This window comes from Danio rerio, chromosome 13 (genome assembly GCF_049306965.1).
Source record: "Danio rerio strain Tuebingen ecotype United States chromosome 13, GRCz12tu, whole genome shotgun sequence".
Classification (NCBI taxonomy): Eukaryota; Metazoa; Chordata; class Actinopteri; order Cypriniformes; family Danionidae; genus Danio; species Danio rerio.
The window spans coordinates 2,223,552-2,239,602 of record NC_133188.1 but is presented as its reverse complement, the minus strand read 5'-3'; the positions used below and the strand labels follow the sequence as shown (position 1 = coordinate 2,239,602).

Here is a 16,051-nt window from a genome sequence, read left to right as displayed (position 1 = left end):
AATAACGTTAGCTGATTAGCACAAAAGTTCAGAACATACAAAAACACAAAAAATCTTAATCTGACCTATGAAATGTTCTGCCTTTGTGCTTTGATTTCTTTGTTTGCTCATTTCTACACCTGTAGACAGCGCTAAAGTCCCGCATCTTCACATAATAACACTGTCTTGACTTGTGCGGTTGAGTGACATTTGTCCTGGGAGCACTGTACCAATGTGGCGGCGCTATTGACGCATGCTCAGGGTCCCTATGCGATATCTAGTGTATATATCTATGATTGGAACCTAATTAGAATAAAAATCTAAGTATCATCTTTTGAGATGATGTACTTTTAGAGAAAAATGATGTCCATATATGTGGACTTGTGGTCCAAATTTTCATAACACTTTTTCCTGTCTGTTTTTAATGCATATTTAATATAGATTTATTTTTACTTTACTATCAAAGAGTAAAAACTATTTTTTTTTCCATTTTATTACAGTTAAAAATAGTGTTTGGGACATTTCACATGCTGCAAAACAGTTACAGAATGACACTATGTCTGTAACAAGTATTTTAAATAGCCACTTAAGAGACAATTATTAAACACATCTCTTATAAAAGTTTTGATGTGAACATGTCATGGCTAGAAGCCGCTTTACAGAAAATAATTCATCTATTCAGTTTACTTCCGCGTCGTGCCCTATTTATCAGGGGTCACCAATGCAGAATGAACCACCACAGAAAAAAATGACAATGAACTTTGGAAGCATTGCAAACGATGAAAGATGACAATTTGTTAAAATGCACATCTATAAATCTAATACTTGTTTACTAAAAAGAAACAGGCCTATAAACTATTTCTTATAGCAATTAGTGTATTACAATGAGTTATATTATTAAATATTTATGTTAAAGTTATCTAATAATTCCAGCCAGCTTTTAGTGAACTTGCAATATTGTCAAAACACAGAACTTTCAGTTGTTATATGTAATAAAGGCATTAAGAAGCAAGGCTTTGAACACTATTTCAGTGCCCAATAGTTAAATGATCTGATGAGTTCTGTAAGTGTTTATTTATTATTAGTTTAAACATTTAATTTATTTTTTATTTATTTATTTAAATTAAGAATTTGAAACTGTGAAGGTAAAACATTTTTTTTTAATTCAGATGACAGAAGAGCGACTGAAGTGTGTGAGGATGAGGAGGAGGCGCCGATGTTCATTGGACAGCGGCTGAAGAATAAGATGCAGGTGTATTCGGGCAGCAAGATGGCATTTCTGCCCTCCATGATGACTCTGTACCAGCAGTGCATCCGAGCGCTGCAGAACAACATCGACTGTACGTACAAAACACACCATGATGATCTTCAGCTCAATAATGTAAGAGTAAAGAAGCCTCATTCAGTGATGAACTAAATATATTGATTAAATAATATAGAAACAAATCTAACTCTATAAAGAGAAATGTTTTAAAAAAAGCTTTGAGCATTGAAAGATCTTGAATTTGTCAATTGTTGTTATTTGTATGTTTAATTTATTTGTACAATGCATGATTTTTTTAAGAAACAGTGATGATTGTAAATGATATATTATATACTTAATACAAGTATAATAGTAGCATAGCCAATGCTGCTGATACGGCATAAGTACCTAAAACCCAGAACTGGTGTAAACTAAACTGAAGCTTAATTGGCTAGCCAGTTAATTCAGCTTAATGGTACATGTTTTGCAGCTCTCTATGAAATTGGAGGAGTGCCGTTTGAGATTTTGGAGCCAGTATTGGAGCGCTGCACGGCTGAACAGCTCCTGCGCATTGAGGAGTGCAATCCTGTGAGACTTGAACCTTTATCTTTTAATAGTGACATACTGCATGTCATAGAAGAGATGTATTAACACCACCAGTTTGATGTTCTGACACCCCTTTTTTAACATGTTTTTAACACACAATTATGGAACATTCTACCTGTGGAAATCAGGTATTGTTGTTATTATTATTTGTTTATTTGTTTGTTTGTTTATTTATTTAGTATTTTTTTGAAATTGTCTTATTTTACAGCTCTGCCAAGAATTAAACTGTTTTTGAGTTTCTGTATTTATTTTTATTTTTAGTTATTTGTGTGATTTTTCTTTCTTTTTTTTTATGTATTTTTATTCTGATTTATTTTTTATTTAATATAAAGTTTTATTAGTTTTTATTCATTTATTTTTATTTATATTTATCATTTTATTTATTTTTATTTATATATTTATTTATTTTTGTTTTTATTTATTTTTATTTCTTGTTAATTTGTATTCCATTTTATTTACATTTTTATTTATTTATTTATTTAAATTTATTTAAATTGATTTTTTTCATTTAATTTTTATATTTTTAATTTTTTATATATATTTTATTTATTTATTATTATTTTTTAAATGTTTGTTTATTTATTTATTATTATTATCATGTTTTTTGCTTAACTTTTTATTTTTTTATTTTATTACTTTTTTAACTTATTTTTACATCCATCCATCTATCTTCTGGTCTGGCAGGAGCACTTTTAGCTTAGCATAGCATAGATCATTGAATCTGATTAGACCATTAGCATTTCAATCTCAAATGGCTAAAGAGTTTCGATAATTTCTATATTAAAAGCTAGACTCTTCTGTAGAGACACTGTGTACTAAGACCAACAGAAATTAGTAGTTGCAATTTTCTAGGCTGATGTGGCTATGAACTAAACTCTCATTCTGGCATAATAATCAAGCTGTTTTGCTGCTTTACCATGGCTGCAGCAGACACAATGAGTAGTCTGCTCCAGTATGACCTACATGACCATACGCTTGCACAGGTTACCAAGCTGAGGACTATTTTCAGATGCAGCCTCATCTTGTGCCTTCTGCAGCCATTGTACGGCATCAAAACTCCTTGACTATTTGGTCGGAATGGGAGTATAGTATGCTACAGAATAATGTTGTATTAACTATAGTAAAAGTACTTGTATAGCCTGTCTTAGGTGTATAGTTTAGTATCTTATAGTACATGTTAGTTTTGCATAGTTAAAAACAAACAAACTCTTATGTCAAGTGTTGTGTTTGTATTTATGATTGGCTTTTCAAGCCCTAAAACAGCTCTGTGTGTATGTGGTTTTGGTGCAGGTGTACATCGGTGTGACTGATCACCTGTGGGAGAAACACTGCCAGAAGGAGTTCAGAAACGCCTGTCTGGAGGAGTACGAGTCCTGGAGAGAGATGTACCTCCGTCTATTCGAGGAGCGAGAGAGAAAACTCCAGCAGCTCACCAAGAGTATTGTCTCTGCTCACTCCGGCAAACCCAAAGGTCACTCCATGCACATGTCTTTATTCATCTGTTTTTTTATAGTGCTTTTTATCAGTGGTGTAAAGTAACAAATACCAATACTCCAATGGTTGTAATTGAGTAGGAATTCTAAGGGGTTGTGCTTCAAGTAGTTTTAAAATGTGTATTTTCACTTGAAAACATTTTTAGTGTTGTCTCGGTACTTTTATTTACATTTTTAGTTCAGTATCGGCACTTTACTTTGATCTTCAACTTAAATTTTTAGTGCCGTTAACGGTATTTCGTTTACTTTTACTTTAATACGTTTTTAATGCCGTATCGGTACTTTTATTTACTTCCACTATAATACATTTTTAGTGCCTTACCTTACGTTTCCTTACATTTTTAGTGCCGTATCGGTATTTTGTTTACTTTTACTTTCACTTGAATACATTTTTAGTGGCGTATCGATACTTTAATTTACATTTTTAGTGCCGTATCGGTATTTTGTTTACATTTACTTTCACTTGAATACATTTTTAGTGGCGTATCGATACTTTTATTTACATTTTTAGTGCAGTATCGGTATTTCGTTTACTTTTACTTGAATACATTTTTAGTGTTGTATCTGTACTTTTATTTACATTTTTAGTGCAGTATCGGCACTTTACTTTTACTTTCACCTAAATACATTTTTAGTGCCGTATCGGTATTTCGTTTACTTTTACTTTAATATGTTTTTACTGCCGTATCGGTACTTTTATTTACTTCCACTATAATACATTTTTAGTGCCTTATCAGTACTTTTACTTGCATTTTTAGTGCCGTATTGGTATTTCATTTACTTTCACTTGAATACATTTTTAGTGCCGTATCGATACTTTTATTTACATTTTTAGTGCAGTATTGGAATTTTGTTTGCTTTTATTTTCAATTTAATAAATTTTTAGTGCCGTATCGGTATTTTGTTTACTTTTACTTTCACTTGAATACATTTTTGGTGCCATACTGGTTCTTTTATTTACATTTTTTGTGCAGTATCGGTATTTTGTTTACTTTCACTTGAAACCATTTTTACTGCTGTATCGATATTTTTTTTTCTATTACTTTCATTTGATTACATTTTTAGTGCCGTATCAATACTTTATTTATTTGTTAATATTTTTTACATAGTTGGCTAAAGTAGAATAATCAGTCCTGAAATTCTCAAATCGTTCGTAAAAACATTGCATCACACAGAACAACCTCAACATACAGAAGACACAAAATTGTTACGTGCAATCACCCAGAGACTGTTGATTTTTCTCTACTACACAGCACTTGGGAAGTATTTGCAAATTAATTTCACTATTAATTTTATCTCAAATCCTATCTGAGTCGCATTAAAATCACTGCTGCTTAAAACTCTAGTGTTGATTCCTCCTCCTGTAGATCATCAGATTATGTCCAATTCAGAAATATCAGGAGATAATTTGTCAGTGTAATCTAGAAGTCGGTTTGTCCAGAGCGAGAGCAGTTGCTTGTTGGAGAGCTGATCCTGAAGACTCGGAGTGTGTGTGTGTGTGTGTGTGTGTGTAATATGGCTCTGACCATCTGTCCACTCACACTATGAATAGATTCAGAGCAACTGTGACTTTGGGGTTAAAGGGACGGTGGTTCACCTAAAAATGAAGTTACGTGATTCTAAACTTTTCTGAGTTTAGCAGCTATTGACATCCATAGTTTATTCATTTTCTTGTCGACTTAGTCCCTTTTTTAATCCGGGGTCGCCACAGCGGAATGAACCGCCAACTTATCCAGCAAGTTTTTACGCAGCGGATGCCCTTCCAGCCGCAACCCATCTCTGGGAAACATCCACACACACATTCACACACACACTCATACACTGGACAATTTAGCCTACCCAATTCACCTGTACCGCATGTCTTTGGACTGTAGGGGAAACCGGAGCACCCGGAGGAAACCCACGCGAATGCAGGGAGAACATGCAAACTCCACACAGAAACGCCAACTGAGCCAAGGATCAAACCAGCGACTCAGCGACCTTCTTCCTGTGGGGCGACAGTACTACATACTGCGCCGCTGCTTCGCCCGACATCCATAGTAAAAACAAAAAAAAAATTGTTTTTTTTTTTTTTTCTCCCAACCTTTTTCAAATATCTTCATTTGGGTTTATAGATAGAAAGAAATTGAAACGGGTTTTCAAAGCGAATGAGAAAACGTATATAGAGTGACTGACTGATATGGTTGAACATGCAAAAATATGCTGTTGTGTGTTAATTTTATATTTGGATATACTGGGTTTTCCATTCCCGCTCACTGTCAAAATGCTGTCCACTCCATTTTAAAAATGTGTGTGTGTATATATATTAAAGTGCTTTAAGGCATCTGCTTTAAATTCTATTGGTCTCCACTATTTAAATGCTTGAAGTTTCTGCCAACCTGACTCTATCATAACTTTTCAATCCAGATGGATGGGGCAACCATTACTGTATCCAAAATGGTGAAAAGCCTTGGAGTAAAGATTGATGACCAACTAAACTTCTCTGACCACATCTCTAGAACTGCTCGATCGTGCAGATTCTTACTCTATAACATCAGAAAGGTCCGACCCTTCCTATCTGAACATGCAGCTCAACTCCTTCTTCAAGCTCTTGTTCTCTCCAAACTGGATTACTGCAACTATCTACTAGCCGGGCTTCCAGCTAACTCTGCTTCAGAACGCAGCAGCACGAGTGGTCTTTAATGAACCTAAGAGCACATGTCACTCCGCTGCTCATCCGTTTGCACTGGCTGCCAGTTGCTGCTCGCATCAAATTCAAAGCTCTAATTTTTGCCTACAAAGCGACTTCTTTCTTTGCTTCTTATCTGCTCTCACTTCTGCAGATGTATGTGCCCTCCAGAAACTTGCGTTCTGTGAATGAACGTCGCCTCGTGGTTCCATCCCAAAGAGGGAAGAAATCACTTTCCCGAACTCTCGCATTCAATCTGCCCAGTTGGTGGAATGAACTCCCTAACTGCATCAGAACAGCAGAGTCACTCGCTGTCTTCAAGAAACCACTAAAAACTCAACTATTTAGTCTCCACTTCACTTCCTAATCTGCAATTGCCTCTGGTTCCACCGCTAACTGTACTACAAAAAAAAAATTTACTAATATTTTGCTTCTAACACTTTACACACCTGAAACTCGCCTACAGCACTTATTCATTGTTGCTCTTATAGTTGTGTAAATTGCTTCCCTGTCCTCATTTGTAAGTCGCTTTGGATAAAAGCGTCTGCTAAATGATTAGATCTAAATGTAAATAGTGTTGAGTAATGTAATCTGACTTGGGAAAAAAATTCTGTCTCTAATAGTTTGGATTAGATTGTTGCTGCGGTCTCATACACTCTCTCTCTGTGTTTGCTGCTGTTGTGTTTCTCTCATAGGTCGGCAGGTGAAGATGGCCTTTATTCACTCGGCTGCTAAACCACCTAGAAATGTGAGGATCCAGCAGGAGATCCACGGTACGGCAGGCCCCGTCACAGCCCCGCACCCCACAGACAGAGCTGGGTCAGTCCTGTTCACTGCAGCGCATTACCATCATCATTATCAGTGTAGGCGGCTCAGTGGTTAGCACTGTTGCCCCACAGCAAGAAGGTTGTTAGTTTAAGTCCCGGCTGGGTCGGTTGGCATTTCTGTGTGGAGTTTGCATGTTCTCCCTGTGTTGGCGTGGGTTTCCTCTGGGTGCTCCGGTTTCCCCCTTAGTCCAAACACATTCGCTATAGGGGAATTGAATAGGCTAAATTTGCCGTACTGTATGAGTGTGTGTGTGTGTGTGTGTGTATGAGTGTTTCCCAGTATTGGGTTGCGGCTGGATGGGCATACGCTGTGTAAAACATGCTGGAATAGTTAATGATGAATGTTTACCACTGTAAAAAAAAAAAGCTGGCAAAAAAATGGCATGGAGCCTGGTCAGTCCAGTTTACAGCACAATTACATTCTGCTATGCACAGTGCAGATTACTAATTGTGTGTGTGTGTGTGTGTGTGTGTGTGTGTGTGTGTTCTCACAGCAGTGGTAAGCCCAATGAGAACAGGGTAAGATCAGGCTTCATCGAGCCCTCAAAACCCTGCAGCACCAGCAGCTCCAGCCAGAGCCAAGACCCCCGGAAGATCAAGAGTGAGTCTCTCTCTCACACACACACTCAGACATGTTCCTATATCCCAGTGGGGACTCTCATAGACATAATGATGTTTCTAATCTACAAACTGTAAATACTTTCTGCTCCCATAACCTTACACCTAACAACAATCAGAATTAAGTATTTTGAAAATGTGAACATGCTCTGTGATTTAGGGTGCTTTCCCACCTGCCTCATTTAGTTGGATTGAATCGCACTAGAGTTGGTTTCCCCTTTTGGTGCGGTTCGTTTGGGCAGGTGTAAATGCAGCAATCGTACTCAAGTGCGCACCAAAAGCGGACCAAATAAGCGTACCGAGACCTGCTTGAAGTGGTGGTCTCGGTACGGTTTCAAACGAACCCTGGAGCGGTTTGTTTGTGGTGAGAATATGATCCGTACTAAAACAGGTCCAACCCCAAAAAGTACTGCGCGTTTTGGACTAATTCAGCTGCCGTAGGCCGATGCGCTGTGCATTATGGGATATGGAGGAAAAAAAATTGTTGACAGCGCTTTACCAACAGAGAGAGAGAGAGAGAGAGAAAGAGAGAGAGAGGGAGGGGAAAACATTACCTGATGGATCGTTGGTAATATTTCCGCAAGGTAAGCATGTTGCAGTTTTGCTAAATTAATTCACGTCTCCTCCTGAAGTGACGAGTGATGCATTAAACACTGTTTTCCAGCCGCGGCCGCGCTTCATTTTCATAATGTATAGTTTGTCTAAAGCAGGGATACAATCAGCCAGCGCAGTCGTCCCTCCAGAGTAAAAGGTATTGTTTACTGACATTTTCCCGCACGTGAATTCTGACCAATCAATAAGCAGTTTAGGAGAAATGTTCAACAATATCTGGCCAATGAGAGATGTGGATTTTGTCAGATGACTGTATTTTGGTTTGTTTCAACTGGTTGGGACCAAAGCAATCAGTGTGGTGTGAAAACGACCCAAAGACGGCAGAAGATGCAACAATGTATCATTTATTACCCTTGGTCCGGACCAAATGAAGCGAACTACAGATGTGAAAGCACCCTTATATGCATGTTTTCCAAGACGGACCTTAATTTTGCACCGAATGTTGACAAGTCGTCATGAGTTTGTGTGCATCCAGGTTTAAGTCCCCACTAAGGTATCAAAAAACAAGTGTACACACACACACACACACACACACACACACATAGGTTTGTTGCAGTATCTCAGTGAGAACATTGCGCAGACTTCCATTGTTTTTATATCAGGTTAATGATACTGACTATCGTCTAACCCAGGGGGCGTCACTCGTTTTAGCTCAGGGGCCACACAGAGGAAAATCTATTCTTAAGTGCGCTGGACTGGTAAAATCATTGTATTTATAATTTAAAAATAACAACTTCAGATTGTTTTCTTTGTTTTAATATGATCAACATAAAGCTGGAGCCTGAGGAAAACATGTAGCATCTATTAGTATCTTTCATTTAGTTCTAGTTCATATGAATATGTACGATCTCATTCATACAATTTAGTACGATTTGCTTATCCATCAATGACAATTGGGATTGTCAAACCCAATTCCTGGAGGGCCACAGCCGTGCTCAGTTTGATTCCAACCCTGCTCCAACACACTTACCTGTAGGTTTCAAACAAGCCTGAAGGACTCGATTAGTTTGATCAGGTGTGCATGTTAGGGTTGGAAGTAAACTGTGCAGAGCTGCGGCCCTTCAGGAATTGAGTTTGACATCCCTGGTTTAAGGGGGTGTGGTTGGGTTGCCACGCCTTCTTTTTTATATCGTACATTTCAACTGTAATTAGCCACGTAACTGACCAAACGGGAAATAGTTGCGTTTCCTTTTTAAGAACACCTCAGTGTAGTCTGACAAGGCATAGATGTGGTCTTTCTGTCAGAGAAGGCTGTCACTGATGCTGGTTCAGGCTTCAGGAACGGATGAAATTAACAGTTTGCAATTGCGCCATCCAGTGGACACGATTAGAACAGCATTTTATTGAAAAATTACATGTTATGTTTATATTTTATGAAGTCATCTCACAGGCCAGATTAAACCTGTTTGCGGGTCTGATCTGGCCCGCGGGCCATACGTTTCACACCCCTAACCCTACCCCGAAATTAAAAAACCCTGTCAGGAACAACTGTGCATCATTTGATGCTAATAAAAACATCATCGGGCTGATTTATAATCCCTTTTAATTCGTGAGGACCAGTGAAATGGACCGATTTGAGGTCTCACTATATACACTACCAGACAAAAGACTTGTCACGTATCCAAGTTTTAGGAGCAACAAATATTCAGTTGACTTCTAGTTGATCATTTAGTGTCAGAAGTGGCTGATATGTAAGGCAAAGGCCTCTAGATTACGCTTATTTTACCAAAATATGATCATGCCTTGATTATTAATGATTTAATTAGAATAGTAAGGTTTGTCTTTGCTTAGACAAAAGTCTTGCAACTGAACAGAAATGATGTCCAGTATAGAATATAAAGTCCTGCTGCAGTGGAGACTTTATCTTCAACGCCTCCACCTTCATCGTATCCCAGACATGCTCAATAATGTTCATACCTGGTGACTGGGCTGGCCAATCGCGGAGCACCTTCTTTGCTTGTTAGGAGCTTTGATGTGGAGGCTGAAGTATGAGAAGGAGCGCTATCCTGCTGGAGAATTGTCCCTCTCCTGTGGTTTGTAATGTAATGGGCAGCACAGATGTCTTGATACCTCAGGCTGTTGAAGTTGCAGATCTCTCGTACGCCCCCATACTGAATGTAACCCTAAACCATGATTTCTCCTTCACCAAACTTGACTGATATCTGTGAGAATCTTGGCTCCATTTGGGCTCCAGTAGGCCTTCTGCAGTATTTGTGATGATTCATCTGACCTTCTGCCACTTTTTTGCAAATGATCAGCTAGAAGTCAAGCTAAATGCAGATAATTATGCTGGGTGATTCTGCAAACTTGTTTTAATTATATTTTCACTTCTGTGTATTGCAGGGGCGTCCAAACTCTGTCCTGCAGAGCCACTGTCATGCATATTTAATTCCAACCCCAAATAAACACACTTGAACCAGCTAATTAAGCTCTTTCTAGGTATAGAAACTTCCAGACAGGGAAGTTGGAGCTAAACTATGCAGGACACCGGCCCTCCTGGAGCGAATTTGGACACCCCTGGTGCATTGTCATGAAAACACGTGGTTATGCAGGGGTTAAAGCATCTTAAAATTGTCCTTATTTCTGTGTATTGTCATAAACTTTACATGTACTGTTACGTTTAATAGTTTGACCATTTACTGCTGTTTTTGTGTAGTCATTTCCCTCGTAGGCTAATGAATGGGAAGTCCTAAAACAATGGCAACAATGGAGTTGACTTCAGATTAAAGTCAATGGGTGTGTGTTTGATGTGTTGTGTGGTGTTTGTTGACAGGAGTTGCGCCCATGATGGCCAAATCCCTGAAGGCCTTCAGAAAGCAGTTCAGTCGCAGATGAAGATGAATAGTTGGTTGCATTATGATATGAACCCTTATTGTCTCATTATTATTTTTTTCAATGTTATTTGTGACTCCTCAAGATTCTTACAGGATGGATGAAATGTGATCAGCTTAGTATTTATTTGTATGAGCCATAATTGCACTTTTGAAATGGACTGTTTCACTGTGTTATTGTCTTTCATGGCAGACACATGTTTGAAGTCTGACATTAAAACCGAAGACACTAAATCTGATGTGTGTGTGTGTGTGTATATGTGTAGCACAAACTGCTAACAGGGTGACTTCTAGGCCTACTACATGGTTTAAAGAAGTGCTGCAGGGTACTGGTGATAAAATGTGCAGGGTTCATACGGTCATGAAAACCTTGTCTTGGAATTTTGACATGACATTTTCCAGGCCTGGAAACGTTTTGGAAAAACCCACAAAGTTTTGGAGAAGTCATGGAAGTTTAACAAATATCTGCATAGTTGAATTAGGGCTGCGGGATATTGGAAAATCTGACATTACAATAGTTTGTATTTCTGTCATATGCAGTTGAAGTCAGAATTATTTGCCCCCTGTATATATTTTTTTCTCTAATTTGTTTAACGAAGTTTTTTTCTAAACAAGTTTTAACAACTTTAACTCATCTCTAATCACTGATTTATTTTCTCTTTGCCATGATGACAGTAAATAATATTAGACTAGATATTCTTCAAGACACTTCTATACAGCTTAAAGTGCCATTAAAGGCTTAACTAATTAGGTTAACGAGGCAGGTTAGAATAATTAGGCAAGTTATAGACTATCGAAAAAAATGTATTAAAGAGGCTAATTTTGACCCTAAAATGTTTTTTTTTTTTTTTTTTTTTTTAATTAAGAACTGCTTTAATTCCAGTCGAAATCAAACAAATAAGACTTTCTCCAGAAGAAAAAATATTATCAGACATACTGTGAAAATTTCCTTGCTAAAACATCATTTGAGAAATATTTAAAAAAGAAAAAAAAAAATCTTCTTCAACGACTTCAACTGTATATTGTGATGTGAATACAGTTTCAGCAGATGATTTAACAGGTTTGTTTGGATTGATTTGGGGGGGATTTTGTAGAGGAGTGAATCTCGAATAATATACAACAAATAAATTACAAACATTGATAAAGAAAAAGTAGTATAGTAAAAGTGAATGATAGTTCTCAGGTATGCACTTTTCAGGTACAGATATTGAATCAACGCTGCATAGTCTTCATATTATTTCATCTTAATTAAAGTTACAAAACATTTCTTGTGGTCGGATGTTTTAGACTCTTAAATATTGAAATGTTCACACGGTCACAGGCCTTAAAGGGAGAGTTAACTTAAAGATATTCACTCCCACTTCACTTGTTTCAATACTATAGAGGTTATTCAGTTACAAATAAAACTCATAAATGTTTAAAACGTGTAGGGTGTAATGAAAATGGTAATTATTGGGTGAATTATGTCTTTAGAAATGCATGCAGATGATCAACTTTTACTCCATTATGATTAAACGCTGTATTAATCTATAATCCCAATATTGTAGATCCTGCAATGTGACTATTGTGGATGCACACATTGCAGGATCGATGCTGAAACCATATATTGTGCTGGATTAACATGAATATAGGTTAGTTGTGTTTACTTATTTTCTATCCTTGGCCAAAAACTTGCTCCCCCATTGTTAGTGCTGTGTAAGCATCATCAAAATTTATTTTACATAGATATAAAAACAAATGTAAACAGAATAGATTGTTGCGTGTTCAATGATATGCTGTAATAAATTCGAACATTTGTTTATATTATTTACCATGTAAATGTAGACATTACAGGAAACATTACGTCATGAAAACGTACTTGAATGTCTTGGAAAAGTCATAGAATTTTAGTAGTAAAAATGTGTGAACCCTGAATGTGATATGCATTGTTTTCCAGTCGATCGTACTAATTAACTTTTTAACTTTTTGTTTTTGCAAAACTCGTATTAAAACGAGCCCCTGTAGTTCTAAGATGCTCCCCCATTGGGTCACGTAGTCACATTTCACTTCCTTTTTTTTAAAGGTTAAAATTAATAAACTATAATTTATGAAATAAGCACATAAACTGTAGTGCAGGGGTCACCAACAGGGTGCCCGTGGGCACCAGGTAGCCCGCCAGGTTCACATGAGTTACCCGCGGGCCTGTTCTAAAAATAGCTCACCATAGCACCACATATGAGTAAGCTGCATTTAATATTTTTTTCAGGTGTTCTTTTTAAATCACACTTGCATTGGTGTAAATTTGAAAATTACTTTAAGTTTTATATTAAAACTTTAAAAACAATTTCAGACAAATGAAGTGTTGTAATTTGATATTTATCTAACTTGTTAAATCATTTTTGACAACTACTGTGAGAAATTATTAACATGATCAATGTCTTCACATAGATGAATATTATTAATTTTTAATAATAACAAATAATTAAAAATAAATTTAGAAAAATGTGTTATTTAATAACTGGTAGGCCTTTACAGTAATCGGTACCCAAGAAGTAGCTCTCAGTTTCCAGAAGGTTGGTGATCTCTGCTGTAGTGTGTGTGGTGTGTGTGTGGGGTTGTGCTTTGCTCTGTTCTCCTGGAAGAGTGTGTGCAGAACTCTGATCTTTGTCTCCATCTAGTGGATCTTGAATATAAATGTAACTTCAGTTTTCAGGGCCACAAACGAGAGTAAAATACTGCTGATTGCTCAACTAAAAACAAATGATCTCTGTAAGCATATAATCTGTAGTTACATTAGAACAATAGATTTGAATATTTGATTTTTTTCCATTTCAAACATTACAATAATATCATATTTAAATGAATTCAGAATATGCAGTTATGCATGTCATGCTGAATAAAGTACGCTTCCCCATTTGACATTTTCATTCATTCATTCATCATTTTCTTGTCGGCTTAGTCCCTTTATTAATCCGGGGTCGCCACAGCGGAATGAACCGCCAACTTATCCAGCAAGTTTTAACGCAGCCGATGCCCTTCCAGCTGCAACCCATCTCTGGGAAACATCCACACACACACACACACACACACACACACTCATACACTACGGACAATTTAGCCTACCCAATTCACCTGTACCGCATGTCTTTGGACTGTGGGGGGAAACCGGAGCACCCGGAGGAAACCCACGCGAATGCAGGGAGAACATGCAAACTCCACACAGAAACGCCAACTGAGCCGAGGTTCAAACCAGCGACCTTCTTGCTGTGAGGCGACAGCACTACCTACTGCGCCACTGCCTCGCCCCATTTGAGATTTTATTAAAGCAGATATTTTATGCTTTGATATGTGCTTTAAGTCGCTTATAAACTGTGCGAGGGGTCAACTTTTTCAGTAATGTTTTATTATTTAAATATATTTAAGTTTTCAGTGTCCTCCCACCCATTTTTTTTCTTTCACCCATTATTTTTTTTCACCCACCCATTTTTTTTTCTCCTCCACTACGTCCCTTCCGGGGTTCCGTATGTTTAGTGCACTGTAAAAAATAAATCCGAAAAATTTACAGTGAAAAAACAAAAAACAAAAGCTGTGGTTGCCAATGTTTTATCTGTAAAAATATGGTACAAAACGTAAAAGTAATTTCTAATTTTTACAGTAAACTATCGTATTTCATTACTTTGTAGATGTAATATGTCTGTAATTTGAGTTACCAACATGTACACATCTTTTGTTTATCTCATAGATAAACACGTTAACACACATATTCAAGAGGTGATGAGTAAGTTACACAATGAAGCAATGCTCATCACAACACCTTTTCCCACAAGCAGTAATGTGTACTACGTATAAAAGGTGCTCAGTGTGATTTACACAGCTACTAAACACCAGTAGGGTAACACGCATAAAATTAAAGTCATAGATAAACATTGTTTATCAGCGTTAGATGTAACATAAATCTCTAATGTATGTTACTGATGGGGAAACAACCAAAAAGGTCCATATTGTCAACAAAAATAATTCAAAGTGATGTGCCATGCAGGGAATTCTGGGAAAGTCAGTTTACGGTTAATTATTGTATAAATTAAGGAAACAGACCGTTAACCGTGTTACATTTTACTGTAGCATTTTACAGTTTTTTTACCGTTGAAATTGCCTTTTGATCTCACGAGGAAATGTGAGTATTTTATGTTTTGTCAGTTTAGTGGCTAATTCGTACGAATTTAAAAAGGAGGCGTGGCACATAACCCCAACCGTCATTGGGTGATGAGCAAATCGTGCTAAATTGTACGAATTAGATTGTACGAATTCATACGAATTAGCCACTTAAGCAAATAGTTGCGAATTTTCGAGAGATTTTGTTAGTTAACCAGGTTATGGATTTTAACTCTAGCATTTTTACATTTTTTTACTATTGAAATCACGGCCATTCTTTACAGTGTGTATTCTGACCTGAGTAGCCGTTTTCAGCTTACTTTAGGTCAAACTATGCATCTAATTTGACTTTACTTTTAGGCTACATGTAAAAACAAACACCTATGAGAAATCAGTGAACTTACAGTGCTCTAAATTGGCCAGTTTTCGACTGTTGAATGACTTTCTCGCATAGACTGATTGGCATGATTATGCATTTACAATGGTACACTCTCAGAAATAAAGTTACGAGAGCTGTCACTGGGATGTACCTTTTCAAAAGATACATATTTGTACCTAAAAGGTCCATATTGATACCTTAAGGGTACAAAAGTGTACCTCCTTAATTTTTTTAGGTACTAATATATACTTTTGAGCTACTAATATGAACCCTTTAAGTAAAAATGTGTACAGTTTAAATGGGTAGCACCCCAGTGACAGCTCTCGTACCTTTATTTCTGGGAGTGTATGAACTGTTAGGGTGGATATCTATTATTTTAATTATTAACATTATTATTTAAATACAGATCAGCATGAACTTTTTCTAAGATTCAAAGGCACCAGCCGTACTACTAGTTTTGACGTCTTTTAGGGGGATCCCAGCTAACAGGGAACGTTCCCAGAACATTCACTAACGTTCTTTAAACGTTGTGAAAATGTTAGCACAAAACGTTATCAATAGAACGTTTTTAAAACGTTCTCTTAATATTTTTAACGTTCTTGTAACGTTGTATAAAAAACGTTGTTAGAACAAAGTTATTGGAACGTCTTTAGGACGTTATTTG

At 36.9% G+C, this 16,051-nt stretch overlaps 1 protein-coding gene across 7 annotated transcripts in view; it reads left to right on the top strand.

Annotated features, from left to right (window-relative positions):
* The window catches only part of eloal (elongin A, like), a 40,410-nt gene extending 29,299 nt beyond the window's left edge, over nucleotides 1-11,111 (top strand). For 5 of the 7 annotated variants that reach the window (XM_073919981.1, XM_068212941.2, XM_073919984.1 and 2 more), the window contains 6 exons: nucleotides 1,149-1,319; nucleotides 1,713-1,810; nucleotides 3,119-3,299; nucleotides 6,685-6,808; nucleotides 7,311-7,417; nucleotides 10,820-11,111. In XM_073919981.1, the coding sequence (XP_073776082.1) occupies nucleotides 1,149-1,319; nucleotides 1,713-1,810; nucleotides 3,119-3,299; nucleotides 6,685-6,808; nucleotides 7,311-7,417; nucleotides 10,820-10,881 (743 nt within the window). In that variant the 3' untranslated portion in view covers nucleotides 10,882-11,111. 7 annotated transcript variants of the gene reach the window in all.
* The last annotated feature ends 4,940 nt before the right edge of the window (nucleotides 11,112-16,051 follow it).